The following is a 15,319-nucleotide window of genomic DNA, read 5'->3' on the forward strand; positions in this document are numbered from 1 at the left end:
AGAGCAATGCAAATGATTTGAATTGAACAATTTAGGAAATTGAAATGTCGTAAACCTCTTTGCTATGCTCCAATAGATGCATTACATGTTCTCACAGCTATAGGAAGTTGCACTTGGTTCAAAGTATCACAGTTGATTAATGGTCTGTTTAGAATGTAGAGTATACTGATTTATTCTGTACTCAGCAACAACATGGAGATAACCAGCTGCTGGGAGGTTTCATACCAGCAGCACGCTTGTATTCTGATTCAGCTGGCACAGTCGGTGAGCGCTACGTAGTTTCCAGGTTTGAAGCAGAGTGCTGCCTGAGATAAAGTACATTTGAATATGACAATTCATTTTTATGTCCACAGACTCTTAAAATACACAATTAAAGGAACTCTGTAAGAGATCGGGGTCTTTGCTTTCTGGATTATACCTTTATTACTTGTGAGTTAAAACCTCTCACTTCTGCCCTCTAGCTTGCTTTCACTTGTATTTGAAAATTTGGATAATACAATATTTGGCAAAAAATGAGCCACTCCAAACGGACTCATTATAAGAAGAGATTTTAGAATGAAATTGTGAATTACAGAATATAATGCATCTCACTTCAACTGATGTTGAAAGAGCCAGCACATTCTATTATAACGGACAACTTCACAGGTTTTTATTTATTTTTAAATCATAAAAAAAATAAACTTACTAGCAGATTCCAGCCTGTAGTTCTATCATTGTTGGTGACTATCTGTATTTCACACGTCGTTTAAAACTGCGAATGAGAAGGTCGTTTATTTTTCTCTTTACACATCACGCTTTTGCTTATTTTCTCTATCAGTCATTAAACTTTAAAGTATTCAGTTCAAAATGAATGAAAAGGAAAACGTGACAAATCCCCAACCTTGACACTTCAACAAACAAACGTTTGGTATTTTTAATTTATTTTTTAAAAAACGGTCAAAACTAATAATTACTGGATATTGACAGAATCTTATTGTTTTAGCATTAATTTAAATTAGGATTGCCACAAATGTCTTGTAAGTAGAGCTGGGGGGGGGGGGGGGGGGTGTTAAGGTTGTCTCTCTATAAACAGGACCACACACACACACACACCATGAGATGGCGAAGTAATTGTTCAATTTGTGTTCAACTTTTCTGATTGTAGGGAATTGACCAATCAGGTCCAAACTCGGCCCACTCCTGTATGTGTGCCAGGCGCATGTCACTTTGGTGTGGCACTCTGTTCCCGGCCTCGTGTTTGTTCTCTGTGTCCTCGGTCAACTGACTGATGGATGGATGACTCGCGCAAAGTGTCAGGCTCATAAATCAGCTGTTACTGTGGCAAAATGGCACCCGGCATCCATTAAGGGCAGACCTGGCTGCAATCTTTCCCCCAAGTTAATAAACGGCTCTCTGTGGAGACATGCATGATTTATCGTTGACAAAAAAAGGGAGGAATACAGGGTGCGAGTGGGGCATTAATTGATGCATGTGTTATTGCGTTATTTTGATTGAAATTATTTTGTTTGTCAATTGTTTGATCATAATGTGAAAGCTCTTAATTTGCAGCCACAATTCCGGTGACAAAAACATGAAAAATGTGAACAAACCTCTGAACGAAATGCATTGTTAGGAGATGATGGAGAGAGAGATGACGAAATGAGTCGATTATCAAATAAAGTAATTTATCAAAGACAATTGCTCGTCATTCTCTGTTTGCTGCTTTTATATCTATATCAAAATATAGACATGTAGATTTCTTTGTAAAAGAAATATCTTTGCGTTCGAGATCTATTGGCCGGTCATGGAAAGCAAACATCGCGTTAGGCTCTCTGCATTTTTACGATTTTTTGATACATTTGTAGACTAAACAATAAGAAGGGGATTAAACTGCTACATATTAATGCTAAATATGACTCGCCACTTTAGACACTTTAAGTTGTTTTGTATTTGTAATATCTGTGAATATTATAGCATATATGTCAAATATTTGTTACATTACATGTTCAAAAACAAGGCTTCATGGTGTCTAGATAAAGGAAGTAGTCCTGCTGCATGCTGATCGATAGGATCACTGTGGGGACGGTGATGCTTGACATGAAAAAATGAATAGATATCTGTGAGAGGGGGTTGAACGGACAAAAGGTGAGGTGTGTGTCGGCGTTATCATCACTTTATCCCTCGTCTTTACGTACGAGTGGCAGCAGCGCTACTCCAGTTTCCCCTCCTTCCCTATCTTGTACTCGACACACACTCGCTGCGTTAATCCGACCTCACTCATTTTAACGGGACAGTTTCCATTCCCCGCACCAAATCATATTGTTTTCACATCCAGCCCGTCTAATGGCCGAGTACGACTATCATGGTCATGTCCAGTCACACCTCCTTGATTCTTAACATGACAGCCTCCCTCACAATATTAATTGGACATCAACATTGTTATTTTCCTTATCTTTTTCTATTAGGCAGGGTTCAATAATAAAACTGTCATCAAAACTATTAAGAAGTGACAAATTATGACATTTATGGCTCATACAATTTATACCCGCACACAAAGAGCATTACTCCTGTGCAATAAGACAAGCAGTCTATCTCAGCAGCTCTGAACAAGCGTTAGCTGGAGATCACTGTTAGGGCTGACTAACATGGTGGGACGGGGATGCTTTTACTTCCTCTCTTGCTGCCATGAATACAGTTTTTTATTTATTTATTTTAATTTTTTTGTCATGAGTAAGAATTAATTGTATCTGCGTCTGCCAGGCTGTGTCAGATGCTGTTAGTATTTGAGGGCCTACAGGAACAAAAGCCCTCTAAATACACTCCTCACTGTTTGTGTCTGTCTGGTTGTCTCAGTTAGTTCCACTGACGTGACTTCTTCTTTGATATTTTCTGCGCTGGGTTTATCGGTGTCCTGAGGCTAGCTGTGAACAGTAGAATCTACCGTCAAACAAACAGACAAACAAATACACTGACAGAGACCTGTGTTTCTCCCCTTGACCTTTCATCCACTTGGCTAGCAGCCGCTCTGATGCACGATTTATCATCTGCTTAGGAGTGTGCACACACACACACACACACACACACACACACACACACACACACACACACACACACACACACACACACACACACACACACACAGTACATATGCCCTTTTTGGTTATATTTTGCTGGTGATGAAAGAGACATTTTTTTTTTTTTTTGCTTGTTTATTTCACTCAATGACTGACTGAAACACCTCCTTCTCTCATCCCTCGTCTCCTTCTCCCCCTTGTTCCCTCACTCACTTCTATCTTTACATCTCTCCTGCAGCTAGTCGGCGGCCAGTTTGACCTGGAGATGAACTTCATCATCCAAGAACCCGAGAGCATTGTGTGCATGGTGGAGCTGTTGGACAAATGTGAGCCCACCTGTCAGGCCGAGGTCTGGAGCATCTTCACCGCCATCCTCAAGAAGAGCGTCCGCAACCTGCAGGCGTGCACCGACGTGGGTCTCATCCAGCTGGTGCTCCAGCGTATATCCACCATGGACAGCATGATCGCAGGTACTCCAGAACAGCACCTAGTGGAGAAAGTGTTATTTCTTTTGTATGCATAGGACACAATGTTTTCTGCCACGTTAACGCAGCATCATTTATTTTCATTTGGCTTCTCCTGAAATGTGCTCGACCACGACGAGACACAATAAGTGTTTTGTTGTTGTACTTTTCTATCCACTCTCCCCGTCTACAATAACCTCATGGTTCCATCCTCCATTATTTTGCATAAGCCGTGATGTATTGCAGTGAAAGCGGACACAATCATCCTGTACAGTCTCTTCCCAGAGTGTCGGTCTAGTCTGTTGCCCATCTGCAAATTAGTCTGAATTAATCCTCCAGTGTTCGGCTCAGTGAACTTTTGCCAGCTAGAACAGCGCTGGCCTGGAGGGTTTGTGCAGTCAAGCAAGGGTGATCTAGCCCAGCAGTAACTAGGCAGCTGAAAGTAATGTTTACAGTGATATTTACCACAGTACAAATGCAATGTCCTCTACCTAACAATGGTCTCGTACGGTAGAACTGATGCAACGTTTTTATTGATACACATTTACAACTGAAATGGCCTCTTTATATTCAGATTACTCACGATTTTTTAATATTTTTGTTTATTTTATTACTTTTATTGATAGTAGAAATCTGACAGGAAATGAAGAGAGATGTGAGGAAGGACATGCAACAATGGTCCCCTGCTGAACTTTCAACCGGGGATGTTATATTTTATGATCGATGCCTTAAACTAGACCACCACGGCGTCCCAACTTTTACTTTTTTTTTATTGCACTTGAAGTAAATTTGCAAACAGTCTCTTCCTCTCTTCACATAAAGGAGCTGTTCTGAAATACTAACTGTTAGGACTGAGCTAAACAGCTGAGCTTTAATACTTGTGTGTATAAGTATTAATGGCTAACATGGAAAAAGGCCCGCCAGATACAACAGTCTGCCACTCATCATTAGATTTGATGTAATGTGTACATTTGAACATTTGAACCATGGGTTGTGTACGTGCACACTAGTCATAGATGTGTCATACCGTGTCTCATCATTAGCCAGTAATAACCAATGAAAAGAGGCTGCACAGTAGCTGGGACTCCCAGAGTGTCTTCTCTATTTTAAGTCTCATGTTTTTTTTTTTTTTAAACTTTGGTCTTGCTCACCCTACTTTTCTTTTAAATACACCGTAGCTGCTTAAGTTCCTATAGCTGTGGCATCACTTTAATATTTAGTAAAATGCCAATAATGATTGTAATACTTGTAATATCAATGATTATAGCCCTTAGGTTTTTAGCAAACTGCAGTCAGCTGGAGCTTATGTTGTAACGTGCCATGTTTAACCCCTGTATGACACTGTGTGTGTGTGTGTGTGTGTGTGTGTGTGTGTGTGTGTGTCTCTGTGTGTCTCTGTGTCTGTGTGTCTGTGTGTGTCTTGCAGACCTACTGGTGGACATGTTGGGCGTCCTCGCCAGCTACAGCATCACAGTTAAAGAGCTGAAGCTTTTCTTCAGCAAACTGCAAGGGGAGAAAGGCCAGTGGGTGAGTCAGAGTTATGCCACAATGATCTGTCTTGGTTGTCTGGGACCAGCATGAGGAATGTGCTAGCAACACTGCCATCCCACAGGCCAATGCCCTCGTCAAAGAGACGAGATAAATCACATGACACCGAAATACTACTCCGCAGCGTGAGGCTGTTTGTGAGATTACCAAAAAACTTTTTACAACATAGTTTTCTAAAATAGGTGTGTGTGTGTGTGTGTGTGTGTGTGTGTGTGTGTGTGTGTGTGTGTGTGTGTGTGTGTGTGTGTGTGTGTGTGTGTGTGCGCGCGTGCGTGCATGCGTGCGCTCCTATCGGGGAATAATGAACTCAAGATGTATGATAGTTGTACAGAAGATAAGTTACTACATCCAGGCAGGACCAGTGGCACAGAGGGAGAGACCGATGAAGAGAGGGAAAGTAGTCCATCGATCACTGACACTAATCAAGTTGTCAAGGAAATGGGGCGAGTTGCTTTTATGCTTCTAAATTTCACCTCGCTCTCCCTCTTTCAAGCAGATCTTGCCACCACTCCTCTCTTCATGTTGGTTTGTGTGAAGTATCTGGGGAGACGCTATTGATAGGATGGGTGCAGAACTTTAACAATGAAGTGCTCTGGCACTGAACACCATGAACCACAAGCTTGTTGAGAATCTTAAAAATATACAGGAATTTTTATCACTTCCCCGATTTAGCTCCAATATTTGAAATCTGTGTGTTAGAGCAACAACTTACACAATAATAAGTATATCATGTGGTAGTTGGAGATGCTACTGAATTCTGAGTGTGCTGCTGAGTAACTCTAGCTGGATGTCAAAATATGAGTCTAAGAGGTAAATTTAGAACAAGCAGAACCAAAGTTGCGCTTGCTTTTAATCATTCGTGGCTTCATGCACAAACAGTGAGTGTGTAAGTAGGGTTCATATGCTTCTATGTGCATATGTGTGCCTGTCTAAAATTGTCCTCGTGTGTTTTTGTATTCTTCTTCTCCTCAGCCTCGTCATGCAGTGAAGCTTTTGTCGGTTCTGAAGTACATGGCTCACAGGAATGGCCCCGACTCATTCTTCAGCTTTCCAGGGAAAAATGCAGCTGTGAGTATACTCCATAATGTCAACCATTCCGTGGCAGAATGAAAATGTATTTGAACATAGATGATGAGCTGACAGCCATGAATTTAGAGGTTCGTGCTGGACTGCTCTTTGGAATGTTTCAGTACATGAGACGCAAGATTTCCTACTAGATATTAATGCAAAATGAATAAGTAAATGTCGAACCAACAGAATGTGGAACCCCACCACGACGGACGGCCACAAAGTACAATATAAAGACATACTATTATAGAATAATGAGAAAAAGAGGATATTACATGATGATCTCTCCTGAATCCTGTTATTGTAAGTGCTTTCCAGGCTGTTTTCCTGTGAACTAGCCATTCACTGACCCATGCAGTTTTTCTCTAATTGATAAGCGTTACACATTCTCTTAGTTATTATCGAGTCTGTCATTACATCGCAGACCCTTCTCAGACCTGAAAGGATATTGTAATTTTGTGGAAATGCTGTAACGTATCTACAAATGTATTATGTTGTGGCTGTTAGCTATTCAGCTTTGGACTATTCAAATCCTGCTTTGAGTATTTCAGTTGTACCTTACCTGCATGTTAATTTATTCAAAACCTCTGCCTTGTTCTTTGTCATCCGCACCATGGAAAAATCAGGCTGTGTCCTTTTCCTGTCCTTCTGTAGATGCATAATGAGTTAATTTAAGTACCAAACAACCTTTATTGTGTTTTGGTTGGAGAATGAATGCGTTAAATAGACAACATGCCCTTGCTACACTCGTTGAACAAAGCACAATGAAATACACATAATAGAATGAGAGATTACAAAAGACTTCCTACAGGAAAACAATTTAAATATCAAAAGCATTGTTAATTCATTTCAGTTACAATGTTAAAACTCTCTCCAGTTTTAGTGTTCACTGCACTGAAAGTTTACAAAAGCATGGCTTTGCTCATGCATGAATTGTTGACCATATATAGTGAATACTGAGAATATAGTGAGTACTTGAGTGAGTATCAGTGTTTGTCAGCAGCGTAATGCCTATTGTACTAACCCACAGTTCTTTGTTCATTTTATGTTTTTCCTAACAGGCTATAGCTCTGCCTCCTATAGCAAAATGGCCATACCAGAATGGGTTTACGTTCCACACATGGCTCCGCATGGATCCTCTCAACAACATCAATGTAGACAAAGACAAGCCTTACCTGTACTGGTAGGTAACAATACCGTTCTTTGACTAGTAAACCGAAACCTTCGTTTGACATTTAAAGGTTTAATTAAGTTTAAACATACTATATATAGAATGCAGAAATGTCTCTGGGAAGTAGTGCACATTTATAGTGTAAACAACAGAGACAGGAATTGCGTGAAAGGTGGTGTTTCATGGGTGCATGCAATGTAAGTGTTCACATATGCATGTGCACAAGTCCCCGTTATGACCAAAATGTATCTTAAATGCATTTGAATCCCAAAAGTGTGCTGCAGAAGTGCAGCCTCCAGCCTCACAGATGAAAAACGGTCGTGCGTCTCCCTCCATCTTTCCTGTCTCTTCATCCTTTGCTTCCTCTCTGAGGAGCCGAGGGTTGGTTGATCTTCTTTTCAGCCAATGATTAATTTCTGTCAAAAATCTAATTTATACAACAGGGATCTGTTTAGGCGTCTGTGAAAATTATAACCAAGCTGAATGGCCAACTGCTTGAGCGAATCTGTAATAAAAGCTCCTCTTCAGCCCTGTGCCCTTTTTAAAAAGAGATTAATTCACTAAATCACAAGCAGGGGCTCCGAGTCCCCAGGACGTTTGGAATGATAGGACGAGTCTGTGAAGTTGAGAAATGATTGTTTGCTATCTTTATCCATTTGAGACCCTTTTAAAGTATTAATATGATATTGGATGCTATAACCCATGTTGCCCTTGAATGTCGCCAGAATGAAATTGTGCAGCCTCCCTAAAACTGTGTGTTTGTATTTTCCATTTATTTCTTTTCAGTTTTCGCACCAATAAAGGCATGGGTTACTCTGCACACTTTGTGGGTGGATGTTTGATAGTGACCTCATTAAAAACGAAGGGGAAAGGATTCCAGCACTGTGTAAAGTACGACTTCAAACCACAGAAGGTACGAAAGGAACAAAACACACAAAGCACAATACAGGCACTGGTTTGGTGAACAAGGCCAACCAAACATTCATGCACACAAAAAAGACAAAGCCTGGAAATGTCATTGTAGATGGTTCAATGTAATCGTATGTCACATACATAATCGATCACACACACGCACACGTGTGCACACAATAAATCTGGACCTTGCTGTAAGAAAGAACTGTCGCATCTTACCTGACTCTTGGGAGAAGCCAAACTAGAAGGAGGAATGAGGGCAACGGGAGAGACGGATTATCCAATACTCCCAGTCCCTTCCAGGCACGGCACACACCGACGACCATTGCAGCGGACAATTTGAAACATCCTCCTTCTTCCCCTGGGCATGAAGGCACCACCTTGCCTCAATAAACCTCACGAGGACCCAGAACTCATTTTAGTTGATTTTTCACTCTATTTTTAATGCCTTATTTCCTATCCGGAAGAAACCATAATAACCTATTTCACTGTGGTAACATTGGTAACCTATTTTACTGGTTGTAAGGCTGAGGATGAAACCGGAAGTCTAAGTAGGTGGGATCGTTGCTCGAGGGGAATCCTGAAACATGATGGAAGCAGGCCAGTTGACATGACATGCTGACTTATTGATATCTTGTTGTGTGTGATTGATGCTCCACACATTCAGTAGGAGTTTGCCATTGTGAGAGTCTGCTTATTTTTGTTTTTGCAGTGGTACATGGTGACTCTCGTTCACGTCTACAACCGCTGGAAAAACAGCGAGATTAGCTGCTATGTGAACGGGGAACTGGCTTCCTTTGGAGACATCGCCTGGTTTGTCAACACCAGTGACGTAAGTAGCGACAATTTCAAACATCTTTTGCTGTTTGCGAATCACCCAGTAGGGACCACCACAAGCTCACAAGGTCTGAATAAATTAATAAATCAGGAATAATAGTTTAAAGGAACTTCCTCCTATTTGCTTTTCTTGGATGAGAAAATTGATACCACTCTCGTGTCTGTCAAGGTTAATATTAAGCTGCAGCAGATTAGTTTACTAGCCTCAAGAGTGCGAACAGTGGAAGTCACTGCACCAAGATACAGTCTGGCTCACACGCCCCTTTAAATCACAACTTTGTTTTATTTTTATTGATTAAACAAACAAGATATGACATGGTGGTATCGTTCTTCTCATCTAACACTTGGCAAGAAAGTCAATAAGCATTTTTCCAGACGCCGAACTGTTCCTTTTATGTCAGCCATTTCTATTGATGATTTTTATTACTGCATGAAACCTCTGGCAGGATTTTATTTTTCACAATTCCATCTGCTGCTAGATCAGTGTTTGTCATGTGGGTGCTAGGTACATATTTTTCTGTCAAATATCAATTTCAGAACCAGATATTGCTGCAGGAGCCTGTACCAAAAACTGAAAAGCAAACCTCGCTCACGGATATATCTAATCTTAGTCTTTTTCTGCCAGAGGGCTTGTGGGGTCAAACCATTTTTTTTCATCTTTTAGCATGAATAGTACAGTGGAAAATGACTACATACACACACACCCTGCTCCTCTCACACGTCACCATATGAACTCTGTCACAGTCTCCAGGATTGCTTTCTGTCATGCTGTGTTGTGAGACTCTTAAATCACATTTAGTTAGGAATGAAAACGCCTCCGCAGTGCAGTTTAATCCTCTGGATGTGTCAGTGTGTCCGAAAGCAAATTAGCATCTTGATTGAGATGTGGCCTCCTCATTCTCAACACTTCTGCTTATGCATCACTGACCATAACCGGAGCAAGACGGAACATTATCATGTTAGCCACAGCATGCTTATAGTTTGAGGCTGTGTGTTGCCAATTATAGCAAGTGTTAACACGAATATGCCTTATCCCTCTGTTCTTTCTGGCTACTTTTGGTCTTTTTTTATCCTTACCTCCTGTCTTAATTCCTTACTACCTTCCTTCCTTCCACCCTGCCTCGCTTCATCTTTAATTGTCTATTTCTGTGTTGTTTTTGTCCTTCGTCCTTTCTTCCTACCTCCAACATCCTTCCTGCTGCAGACGTTTGACAAGTGTTTCCTGGGATCTTCTGAGACGGCAGATGCCAACCGTGTGTTCTGCGGACAGATGGGAGCAGTTTACCTGTTTGGAGAGGCTCTCAGCGCTGCTCAGATCCTGGCCATCTATCAGCTGGGACCGGGTTACCAGGTTGGAAGCCATAAAGCCTGAGATGTCTGTGCGATAGAAACATTAGATAGAGACATAAGTCAATTTACACAGTCAAATGATGCATTATATAGATCAAAATTACTTTTAGAAAGTTGAAATCTGTATTTTTTTTTTTTATATATATGGAGGAGCATTTTAAAAGGATAACTTAATGGTTGGATAAGCCTTCCATTGTCTAATGAGACGTATTGATGAGCTGTCATGTAACACCAGATTATATACGTTTGATTCACCTGGTTGAGTCCATGATATTCTCCTTTGCAAGACTCTATCAGTAGTAAAGTGAGACGACATATGCTCTGCCATATTTGCTGTAGTCTAAGGGCAACAACATATGGAAAGTCATGCAGCCTTAAATGTAACAGTATTTTAAACCGGAATTGAAATGTTTTTATTACATTTTTGAACTTTTATAGCAAGTATATGCAAAAACTCAAACAATAGACAACTATACACAGGCCGACATACAATAGAGATACGGTTGCCAGAGTAGCAAATAATTTACACGTGTAGGAGAATTTGATACGAGTATTGTAAAAATTTAAATACTAGTTAGTTTGTCTTTTGAATGTGTCATGATGTTCTCCTCCACTAAATGTCTCCCCCTTCCTTCCTCTACTTCCTTCTCTTCAGGGCACATTCAAGTACAAAGCAGAGAGTGACTTACTGTTCGCGGAGCATCATAAGACCTTGCTGTACGACGGCAAGCTATCTTCTTGTATTTCCTTCACTTATAACCCTCGAGCCACAGATGCCCAGCTCTGCCTTGAGTCCTCCCCCAAGGACAACGCCTCCATTTTCGTCCACTCGCCTCACGCACTCATGCTGCAGGTAATCATGCTTTTATTGTAACACTTGCTTGTATAGCAAGTGATAGTAATTCCCCTTGGAGTTGGAGTTGATATTGCTAGGATTGCCATTGTTCCATATGTACCACTCTTTCCCCTCTTATGTGATAATGAAAGAGGCCCAGTTGGCATCTTTTCATTTTAATAGTCTCATTAGGGCAGAGGTGCAAAAGTGTTGAGCTGGCCAGACTGCTGCAGCTGCTGAAAAATACCATCCTGTTTTTTTTAACTGTGGAATTAGAGACTGAGGGTTTATTTAGTTTACAAGTAGTTGTGCTTTCTCCTGTTAGATGTAGGTGGTGAACTTTGTGGAAATTTTCCATATGCTGCTTACAAATACGTGCGCACACACACACACACACACACACACACACACACACACACACACACACACACGCACACACACGCACACACACCCACACCCCTATGTCTTTTCTTTAGCACTAATTGAGTTTTCTCTCATGCCCTCATCAAAGAACATTATTTGTGTCCTTTGTGAGGGAGGCTTTTGCTGCCACGCACAACATATGTTTTTTCCACCACACAAACATGCATGCGAACACACACACACACACACACACACACACACACACACACACACACACACACACACACACACACACTCGCAACTAAATGCCTGACCCTAACCGTCACCTAAACCTTATTCTGACCCGAACGCTCAAACAGGCTTTTGAAGAACTCCAAAGTGAGGACTGGCCAAAATATGCAGAAATGTCCTCACTCTGAAGGTTTTAAAACTCAAATTGGTCCTCACAAAGATAACTGTACAATTGTCCACACACAAACATATACACACACACAATGCACAGTGTGAAATATGAATGAATATGTGACCTATATTTTCAGCCGTGCTATGCCATGCTCAAAAATTCCAATCCTATAGAGAGGAAAATGTTTTGCTAAGCCTCTGTTGATGGCGCAACACGGACGCACCAGACTGCTAAGCATTTAAAGAAAAGAAAATCTTCCTACAAATGACAACACAACATTGTGATTTACCCTTTCAAACATTGAGCATGTCTTTTGGCAATGGCAAAACCATGGTTTAGTGATTAGTGGCCAAAGATTCAAAAGGTCCATTGCAATTTGTGCCTGTTAGGATAAAAAGCAGACTGTAGCGGCATGAAAAAAAGAATCACCATTTTATTTGATTTTGACTGTGCAACTCCTGTCAAATACTTTCAAATATGTCAACGGATGGAACTAATTTAGTGCACAAAACTGTGATCATCAGAGCAAATATCTGTGTTGCTCACTTGTGTGTTTGTTTCCGTAGGATGTGAAGGCCGTGGTGACTCACTCAGTCCAGAGTGGCATACACTCTATTGGAGGCGTGCAGGTCCTCTTCCCTCTGTTTGCACAGCTGGATTATTGCCAGCCTTCCAGCCAAGAGCTGGACACCTCTGTCTGGTAACCACACACACACACACACACACACACACACACACACACACACACACACACACACACACACACACACACACACACACACACACACACACATATGTATCAAACATGTTGTTTTTTTAAAGTGTGTCCTTCGCTATCTCAGTTTGTTACATACTATCACATGGCTTGATGCATAATATGAAATCTTAAGTATGAATAATAAGGCTGGTACTAAATTGGCACAATCTGCCAATTTGCTGACAATGTTCAAATTTGACTATTGTGTTACATCTTATAAATGATAAGTCATCTTAATTTTATTGCATCAGGAAATGATATATCTTTATTTAAGATAAATATATCTGCTGCTACTGTTTTGACCTTCCTTTTTATAATTCTTTCTTTCTCGAGTACACAGACTTTAAGCTGGTGCAATACTAAATCTCTGGATTACCGCACCAATTTAGTCATATAATACTGGGTTTGAGATGATTAGAAGGTGGCTGAGACATTATTTACCTTATTTAAAAGTGATATTGGATCCAGTGTTCTCATTTAGAGTACTTCCTAGGAGCTGCACGCTCAGGTAACTGATTAGTTGGAATCTAAATGGTGAACAGAAAATCTAAAACCTAGAATAAGTTCTAAAATAAGATGTCAAATTAAATGTTATCAAGCTACAATAGCGCTAACAATATCAGTACCTTTTGATGGCTGGTACACAGACAATACATGCAGTCTATTATTTTCGATTTCATACCGATGGCTTTTCAGGTAACACTGCTGTCTGTCAACAATTATCAAATAGAGACCAACAGTAAGATTTTAAAAGTCGTTGCAAATTAGGTTTTGATGTAATGCCGAGCTTGAAAGTCGCGAGGCCATCTCGTTTATGAATTTGCAACGTTGTTGTCTGCGCCACGCTCAAGGTGATGCAACTAGAATCTGTCCTAACGCATTGGGGACACGACACCCTCATTCAATCACATTTCATGCACGATATGCCCTTCACAGTCAGGGCTCCGTCAGCAGCTTCCATAGATTATTGTCACTGTCTAACTCGATATCTCTCTCTGTCTCTGTCTGTCTGTGGGCCTCTTAGCTGCACTTTGCTGTCCTTTGTGATGGAGCTCTTGAAGAACTCAGTGGCTATGCAAGAGCAGGTCCTGGCCTGCAAAGGCTTCCTCGTCATTGGCTACACTCTGGAGAAGGTGAGACAAACACAAACAGGCTCAGCTGGCTAAGAAATACACAAGAGAGCCATCCTCCCGTACCAGTAGAGGCACGTAATGAACCCGGTGCAGTAATACAGTTGATTCCCTTAACGCCACCAACACAGGCACACACCCATACTAACGCTTAATACGAGACAGACTTTGTTTTCCCTCGGCTGTAGTTGGAGGTCACAGCTGGCTTGTGTGCTTGTTAGGCAGAAGAGGAGCTCCTCCTCAGCTTTCTCTGCATGTGTCCTTTTTGTGTTGTACCTCATTCACCCCTTCTCTGCTCTCCACGCCTTTTGACTCCTCACTGACATATCACCCTCTCCTTTTTTTGTCCCCCCCCCCTCCTTTTGTGGCACTTTCTGTCCACACCCTGTCTGTTCTCCAGTCTTCCAAGGTGCATGTGACGCGGCCTGTCCTGGACATTGTGCTGGCCTTTTCCAGATACCTTAGCAACTTGCAGAATGGCATCTTGCTGCTCAAGCAGCTGTGTGACCACATTCTGTTCAACCCTGCCATCTGGATCCATGCCCCTGCCAAGGTAATATGAATATATATATATATATATATATATATATATATATATATATATATATATATATATATATATATATATATATATATATATATATATATATATATATATATATATATATATATATATATATATATATATATATATATATATATATATATATATATATATATATATATATACACACGCACGCGCGCGCGCGCAGCAGCAGCAGCAGCACATTCTTATGCATTTGGTTACGTTTGTAAAGATGGAGATGTACACATGTAGATGTACACATGTAGATAGGACACATGCATATCGGTTACAACATCCAGACGTGTGCACTCACACAGAGCTGCACTGTCGTCATCATCCTCTCTTGCTCTGTATGGTCTTGTCCTACATTTTATTTTCAGAGTTCAGCTCAGATTTCAAGGTTTTCCCTCAGCCTGTGAGTCAGTCACTCATTTAAATGAGAATGGCTTGTCTACAACCCTGAGGGGCTTAGAGGCTAGGACACGCTAAAAACCAAATTATTCCACTCAAACTATCAAGCGTGTGTGTGTTCATACGTGCTTTTATCTTTTGCAGGTGCAACTGAGTCTCTACACTTACCTAGCAACAGAGTTCATCAGCACAGTGACCATCTACAACACCATTCGCAGGGTGGGCACTGTACTTCAGGTCATGCACACCATGAAATACTACTACTGGGTCATCAACCCCCAGGACCGCAGTGGAGTCCTGCCCAAAGGCCTCGGTGAGGATGCACACTAAATGCTAAAATATACTCTTAATGTTGTGCAGTAGTTGATCACTACTGATGTGCTGTGTTCTCGGCTCTGGCTGCCTTTCAAATATATGTACAGATCATGCATGTAAAGGTAGACTTCACATGT

The 15,319-nt window shown here is 41.0% G+C and overlaps 1 protein-coding gene across 3 annotated transcripts in view; it reads left to right on the forward strand.

Annotated features, from left to right (window-relative positions):
• The window catches only part of lrba (LPS-responsive vesicle trafficking, beach and anchor containing), a 182,849-nt gene that overhangs the window by 20,334 nt on the left and 147,196 nt on the right, over window positions 1-15,319 (forward strand). For all 3 annotated transcript variants that reach the window (XM_068727827.1, XM_068727829.1, XM_068727828.1), the window contains exons 2-13: window positions 3,292-3,523; window positions 4,944-5,044; window positions 6,038-6,133; window positions 7,195-7,316; window positions 8,091-8,217; window positions 8,929-9,048; window positions 10,258-10,404; window positions 11,059-11,256; window positions 12,571-12,704; window positions 13,786-13,894; window positions 14,292-14,444; window positions 15,012-15,180. In XM_068727827.1, coding sequence (XP_068583928.1) covers window positions 3,292-3,523; window positions 4,944-5,044; window positions 6,038-6,133; window positions 7,195-7,316; window positions 8,091-8,217; window positions 8,929-9,048; window positions 10,258-10,404; window positions 11,059-11,256; window positions 12,571-12,704; window positions 13,786-13,894; window positions 14,292-14,444; window positions 15,012-15,180 — 1,708 coding nt within the window. The remainder of the gene's footprint in view (window positions 1-3,291; window positions 3,524-4,943; window positions 5,045-6,037; window positions 6,134-7,194; window positions 7,317-8,090; window positions 8,218-8,928; window positions 9,049-10,257; window positions 10,405-11,058; window positions 11,257-12,570; window positions 12,705-13,785; window positions 13,895-14,291; window positions 14,445-15,011; window positions 15,181-15,319) is intronic.

Source organism: Cebidichthys violaceus, unplaced genomic scaffold, assembly GCF_023349555.1.
Source record: "Cebidichthys violaceus isolate CVI_PGR_0920_01 unplaced genomic scaffold, fCebVio1.0.p SCAF_4, whole genome shotgun sequence".
NCBI classification, from domain to species: Eukaryota; Metazoa; Chordata; class Actinopteri; order Perciformes; family Stichaeidae; genus Cebidichthys; species Cebidichthys violaceus.